This window comes from Emydura macquarii, unplaced genomic scaffold (assembly GCF_026122565.2).
Source record: "Emydura macquarii macquarii isolate MOO-44397 ecotype Brisbane River unplaced genomic scaffold, CSIRO-AGI_Emac_v2 contig_2481, whole genome shotgun sequence".
Lineage (NCBI taxonomy): Eukaryota > Metazoa > Chordata > Testudines > Chelidae > Emydura > Emydura macquarii.
This window is the reverse complement of record NW_027132618.1, coordinates 3333143-3340591: the sequence shown is the minus strand read 5'-3', so window position 1 is coordinate 3340591 and position 7449 is coordinate 3333143. Positions and strand designations below refer to the sequence as shown.

The 7449-nt window shown below is 41.3% G+C and overlaps 1 protein-coding gene across 2 annotated transcripts in view; it reads right to left on the bottom strand.

The window, feature by feature from the left end:
* TNNI3K (TNNI3 interacting kinase) overlaps positions 1 to 7449 on the bottom strand; it is a 129376-nt gene continuing 121927 nt past the window's right edge. For both annotated transcript variants that reach the window (XM_067563383.1, XM_067563384.1), the window contains 2 exons: positions 5970 to 6049; positions 1 to 1565 (listed from right to left, as the gene is read on the bottom strand). In XM_067563383.1, the coding sequence (XP_067419484.1) occupies positions 1489 to 1565; positions 5970 to 6049 (157 nt within the window). In that variant the 3' untranslated portion in view covers positions 1 to 1488. The remainder of the gene's footprint in view (positions 1566 to 5969; positions 6050 to 7449) is intronic.

Sequence of the window (7449 nt, the reverse complement as noted above, 5' to 3'; positions counted from 1 at the left end):
TTTCCAAGCAAAACTGTCCTCATTTTTATTGCTACAGGATCTTGCAACTAACACCATGCTTAGAAGACTAGCGTCAATAAAACGTATTACACATTACTAGACGAAATGCTATAACACTATGCAATGGCTAATCACACAGCTCAAAATCAGGAACACCAGTCATGAGAAACAAACCTAAGTAATAGTCTCAGAAAAACACAAATCTTGAATACAAGTTTCTACTCAAGCTGGCAGTTATATACTCTAATGCAGCTAAGAAAAAACATTAACCAACAGACTCTCTCTGCTAAGTTTTATTTTCCAAACAACTCAAAATAATTACTAAATAATTGACTTTGCATTAGCTTCTGAAACAATAGTTCAAGCTCTTTTTTTTCTTTCTTTTTTTTGGGGGAGGGGGGGGGAGAGGGGGAGAATAAAAGGAGGTTCCCGGTAATTAAAATTTTGTCATAGGACCAAATGATTGAAACACTTTCTGTGAAAATGCTGGAAACTCAGTACTAAAGTGAGCATTCCAGAGTCACCAGATGGCACTGCAGAGTTGTTTTGCTTCTGCTGAGTGAAAATGTAACCTTTTGTCTTCCTGTAAGGTTATTACATTTGTGACACAAAAATTGTTTATGGCTACTTTAAACTTATATGGTTTGGGCTATAGTTTCTTATCACTCTCTAGCTGGTTAAAGTTTTTTTTTAAACATAAGCATAAGGGAACTAGAGAGCATTTTCCATGTAATTTGAGGATGTAAGGCACATAACATGAAGTAAAAAGTAGATATGAAAAAAAAATCTGTTTGGAAGCCAATTAGGATAGTCAGCTATGGATTTCTTCATTCTCCTACAGAGGGTATAAAGCCTGGGGTTGAGAAGAACTAGAGGACTGAGCCCCTGGAGAGCTCCCACTGTACAAGGTTCGAGAACATAAGGAATTGGAGAACTGGAAGTTTCTAGACACAGACAAACCCTAAAGGGAAATGAGGAAAATATTAAAAAGCTGGAAGTTGGAACAACACCGGCTGTGCTGAGTCCTGCTTTGGCTGCAGGAATTAAGAGTTGATCCTTTCCTATGATTCAGGCTGGGTTTGTTGTTACTCTGTATCAGTCAGGAAGTTTATGATATCTGCACAAGCCTTACTGCAATCCAAGGTAAAACAACTAACTTGCCCTGGAACTCTATCAGTTTAACAGATTTATTTTTACTTTCATTTCTTTTCCAATTATTAATGTTCATATTTAAGATGCAGCATTCCTTGTAGATATTTGCTTTCTTTAAGGAAAGACAGATATGCACCACCAGAAAACCCTAAGCATGCCGGCAGGAAAAACAGGTTACAGCATAATTTATGATAGAAATGTTCACTATCAGTAAATAAACAAGCCAATTTAGGGATCTTTGGTGTACCGTACGATAACTGGGAGCTACGCTGACACAGTAAGAATTGCTGCTGTCAGTTTATGGGGAATCTCTCTTCAGGTAGATGGTTCATGCTGTCAGCTGCTGTCTTCAAAGCTGCCACTATTACTGCAGGAATGAAATCGCATAGTACTCATGGGATCAGACACGTAACCTGCATAAGGCAGAGAGAAGTTCAGGATTTATTCACAATCAGCTCTCAACATAGCAACACTTTTCTCCTTTCCAGCCAGTGACCATGTCATAAAGATAATGCAAACGTCTTTTCAAGATAAATAAGCAATGAACATGCTGATGTCTTTTTGCTGTCTACAAACCCCCTGTCAATATCATCTTCTGAGGAAAATTTCAAAAATAAAATACAAAGCCTACAGACTCTATCATTCATGCAAGGAATTAACAGCAATCAGGCACAGTGAAACATCAGTGATTGACACATAACTTGTGTCCAAGTATTTTAATGATACAGCGTAGGTTTTATATGAAAATATATTTTGACCTTTCAAATTGTAGACCAAAAGAGCCAAAATAAGCAGCCTGTGATGAAAAATTCTTTATGCTTTAATTCTTGGAGCTTATCAAGAGGAGATCTACTGCCATTGCCAGCATCATATTTCCAATGAAAGGTGTACTGGTTCACAGGTCAACAGTTATGGCTGTTCTTATTTTACTGCTGTAACCTGTCTAAATCTAACCTAATCATCTCAAATTTCTGGACACTGAGGCATCATACATCTCTAGTCAGGTAAAAGAAAAAAGGTAGTAACCCAAATATTTTTGGCCACAGATAAAACATATTGTAAAAAAGGAGAAAAAATAATCAAACAAAAACCTCAACAGCTAATCTCAGCACCACTGCAAATTAGTGGCCTGCAGGAATATGCGCCTGCATGGGGCCTAAGCAAACAAGAGTTTTGATTTTGAGAATTTGAATAAGCATAAGGCTCAAAGCATATGCCCAAAAGAATAAGGTCACAAGAAAGAAAAGCTGTTTGCGTTAAATGTGCAGGGGCCCTGGAAATACCAGTGTTATGTTACTGAAGCTCTGTGCTGAAATAATAGAAATACTGGAAACCTGGCTAACTGGGCACCAGGTGCAGGATTTAGCCCTGAGACTCCCTTTTGTGTCTTTGGCTGAAGTCCAATTACCAGCGATAACATGACTTGTTTGTGTACAAAAAGCAAGGATTTGAGAAGTTTTTTTGGTCAGAGCTTTTTCCTTATGCCCCATGAGTCACCCCATGATGGGAAGGAATCTTCCGGGCCTGATTCTGTTGTGCGTATTTTGGCCAGTGCTTATAGCTGTATTACTGTTAGGATTTAAAATATAATATGTATATGCTTGTATTGGTATTTTGGATGTAATTAACCCCACGTGGCCTTTGGACTAATAAAGGAATACTTGTGTCAAAGCTGAGTCGTGGTGCACCTTCCTATACTTAAAAGGGAAGTGATTTCCAACCCGGCCCTAACTACAGGTATGGCTGGGTTGGAGATCAGTTTGTGTAGACATATTCAAGCTAGCTTTTATATAGTTAGCTCAAATACCAGAGCAGTGAAGCCACAGCAGGATGGACTGCAGTGTGTGCTCGCCACCCAAGTTATAACCTGGGGTTCTGGGTGGGCTCATACAGTCAGTGCTGAAACACATGCTGCTGCGGCTTCCCTGCTCCAAGACCATAGCCAACTACATGTGCTGCAATCACAAACCTTGACTGCAGTATAGACAGATCCTGTCACTGCACACCACTGAGCTACCTAGCTGCATAAAAAGAGAAACCTGGATGGGTGAGAGCATTTCTTAATCCTATTGACAAGAGGAAAAATATCTCACAGGCAGATATCAGACATCAGTGGGATCCAAAATCCGTGTCTATCCAGATATATGTCTTCCACTAGGCTGGTGTGTGCAAAATGTCCATCAACTACTGAAGTGGTTAGTGCAGAATCCAGCGTAACTGCTGAAGTTCCCACTCCTGAGGCCAAAGGCATGCAGTGCTTCTATACACATGTGTAATAACTTACCTGTGATGGGGCATTGTTTAGACATCACAGTACAGAGATGTCTAAGAAGACTTGTGGCCTGCAGATTCCATCCAGAATTGAATGAGTCCCAAGATATTTGAACAAACAAATATATGTGTGGCTGCAGAGCTGGAAATGCAGCTCTTTAAATGACACTACATTGCTAATCATATTTTAATATAACTGTGGATTTTAAGTGCCTACCTATATATTGTACAGTTACGGTGTTAATGGTTGTCATCAAAAAGGTCTTTGCTCACTAGATAATCACAGGCCTGGTTAAACCAATGAGTATGCTCAGCATGCTTCATTCAGGATAAATGGAAGGCGCAATTTAGCCAATTTTACATAGTGATAGCTGGAAACAAAAGAAGCCACTGTATAGCAAGGCCTGAGCAAGAACTAGCCCAGGGAAATAACAGGGGTTTCCTTGGAACTGGTTGCAAATGTATGGGTTAGGGGACTGATTGGCAAGATGTGGGTGAGTGGAGAGGCAGGAAGCCAAGAAAGCGAGGTGACAGTGAAGGAAGCAGTCCTGAATGTGGCCCTGGGATGGAGCAGAGAGACAGTCCTCCCTGGGCAAAGAACTGACTAGAAAAGCAGCTTGTGAATTGTGAGTAAGGAAACTGCCTGCTGTTTGTTTCTACCGTGTTCAAGGAAACAGGACTTTGTACATTCTCAATAAATAAGCACGACTGCACCAACGAATATACCTGACTCCTATCATCAATTTCTGCTCTTCATGAAAACAAACCTGCAAGGCCCCAATTATTGTCTATGTGCTCAGGCCAAAAGGGGGACAATACTATGAACCCTCCACTTATTTACACCTAGATTTTCAAAAAATGGGAACCTGAAATCAGGCTCCTAACGCCATATTTTGGCAATTAAATGAGTGTCCACATTTTTTAAGGTGCTGAGCTGCCAGCACCTGTCACTGGGGGGCCTCAGTGGGAGCTGCTGGGTGCTCAGCAAGTCTGAAAATCTGGCCCCTTATTTGTGTGTCAAAATCTGGATTCAGGAACATCACTTCGGCTTCTGCTTTTGAGAGTCTTGGCTATTGAACTGCTCCCCACTGCCTTCAGTTGCTGCTGTGGTCTTGGGGAGAAAGCACAGGAGACTGGAGTTATATTCTTAATGTTACCACAGCACGCTTACTGGTACTTAAGCCTCTTTTCTTAAATGTTTCTATTTGCTCTAGCACCGTACACTGTTTTTACAACTAACATTATTTTTTATTGCGGGACAGTAGTGCCCGGCGGCCCCAGTCAGAGTGCGGGGCACACTGGGCTAGGTGTTGTATACACCTATAATGAACAGACAGTCTCTGCCCCACAGAGCTTAGGGCTAGATTTTTAAAGGTATTTAGGCATCTAACTGCTAGTGATTTCAAATTGATACCTTTAATAAAAGGCCTTTAAAAAAATCTGGTCTTACGGTCTAAGTATGTGACAAAAGAAAACAGGTAGCTGCAACAAATAGCTGCAAGGTAACAGTGCAGCAATGGTGATTAATTGTAATAAGCAGCTGTCACAGCAAACATTTTTTCAAAGAATTTGTTGATGCCGTAGGTGACTAGAGCACTGTACGCTGAAATGCATCTTGGAGGCCATCAGGGAATGCGCCCTCCTCCTGCGTCTACTTCAGCTCCAGATTCTGACCCCCAATGAACACAGAATCATAGAGTTGGAAGGGACCTCAGGAGGTCATCTAGTCCAACCCCCTGCTCAGAGCAGGACTAACCTCAGCTAAATAATCCCAACCAGGGCTTTGTCAAGCCGCAGCTTAAAAACCTCTAAAAATGGAGATTCCACCACCTCCCTAGGTAACCCATTCCAGTGCTTCACCATCCTTCTAGGGAAGAACTTTTTCCTAGTGTCCAACCTAGACCTCCTCCCCTGCAACTTGAGACTGTTGCTCCTTGTTCTGTCATCTGCCACCACTGAGAACAGCCTAGTTCCATCCTCCCTGGAACCTCCTTTCAGGTAGTTAAAGGCTGCTATCAAATCCCCCCTCATTCTTCTCTTCTGCAGATTAAACAAGCCTACTTCCTTCAGCCTCTCCTCATAAGTCTTGTGCTCCAGCCTCCTAATCATTTTTGTTGCCCTCCGCTGGACTCTCTCCAACTTCTTCACATCCTTTTTGTAGTGGGGGGCTAAAAACTGGACACAATACTCCAAATGCGGCCTCACCAATATGGAATAGAGGGGAATAATCACCTCCCACGATCTGCTGGCAGGGGACCTCCATGGGGAAAGAAGGGGCAGTGCTGTAGAAGTGGCCAACCCCTCTACGAAGAGCTGCCCCAGGGGCCACTGGAGCTTTGGTCTTCTCTGCCGGCATGGTGGCCTCCCACCCAAGGCCTTATCTGAACAACTTTTGCCTGCCAACTGATCATGTTCAGCTTGGGGTGGAAAATGCCTCTTTTTTTTCTCATGTCACCTAAATTCAAAGGCAAGTGCATCAGCCCCAAGGAAAACAAGTACAATTAAGTTCAGCTTTTGCTGAAGATGAGAATTCTGTGTGGACTCACCATTTCTGTCAATAGGTGGGTACTGGAAATTCCTCCTCATGTCATCCAAGGACAGGCCTTGACAGGGGTGTTGGCTAGTGCTGTAAAATTGACATGAGACCTCAGTTTCAATGACTGAAATGAGTTGCATTGGCTTTTTCATTTTTAAATTCTGAGGCAAAAGACAAGTAGCATGAAATATACCCAGCTGGTAGCATTCACAATAAAGCCTTCAGAATGAAGGGCTATGATTCAGGATCGTGAATCAAACGCATGTGCACACACCACAAATTCCCAAAGTAACTTTCTCTAAATACCTTCACAACTGTTTGTAAATTGCTATTTTAGTAGCAATTCTAGGCCTCAATCCTGTATCATTTTAACATCAATATTTTATGTGACACTATCAGGTTCCTGCAAATTAGTTTCTCAGCCAAAGAACATCCCCAAGCTGTTTTCCAGTGGTACTGACCACCACCACTACACTGCCAACAGGTTTATTTATCCTCAATCCTCAAGAGCTATCAAGTAAAGACTGTCCTTTACTGGTTCTTCTCAGATAACAGGCAAACAGAAATTGAGCATGCCCAGCGAAAAGAAAACAAGAAGCCCCAAGAGAGCTGTATTTCCAGGGAGACATCAAAAGAATAAGGCATGATATATAGTGATTTGCGGTGGTTACGGTGACACAGCATCTCCAGGCATGCTGATTGGAGACGTAGCTGGAAGGGTCACTAGAGATTATTTGCAATAATGCAGTTTCCTTGGTGATTTCAGTGAGGCAAGCTGCTAACTAATGGCAGGTAAGCTTGTCACAACGTGTCTGATTTTACCCCTGAAAAAGTTAGGTGGCTTTCAAGAATGGTTAGGCATTGGTAATATTTTATCTTTTAGTCTTCACCGATTTGAACCAAAGCTGATCTGAAATCAGACCTTTTTCATTTTTAAAATCTCTCTCTGCTTTTCTGCTATAATCTTTATTACATGAATGAAATGACTTTTCTCCTTCAAAAGGAGACACTGACTAATAAAATCATAAAAGATGTTCTTTCCTCCCTGAGATATCAACTTATTTTTGGTATGTAATGATATTTGACATTTTTGTTTGGCATTGGAACAGCTTTTAAAGGGTGGAGAAAAAGACAAAAAGTTGGTTCTGGGAGCAGCTCATCTATTTGTTTCTTTGGAGAAAATGTATTTGGAGGGATACTTTTTCACTGGGTGAGGGAGTATAAATAATAGTCTAAGTATTATCCTGAAAGATTTTATTAATTTGTGGCCTTTCTGTAGCCACTTAAGTCTAAAAATGCCTTACAAATGTTGATCTTAATAACCCCACTGTGATAACTGAGGTACATTATTATACAAATTTTACAGATGGGCAAACTGCAGCACAGATAAGTTAAAGGTTGCTAAAGGTTACACAGCAAGTAAGCAGCAGAGCTAAGAATAGAAACCAGGACACATGACCTCCAGCCCCTACACAAAACACTAGACCATA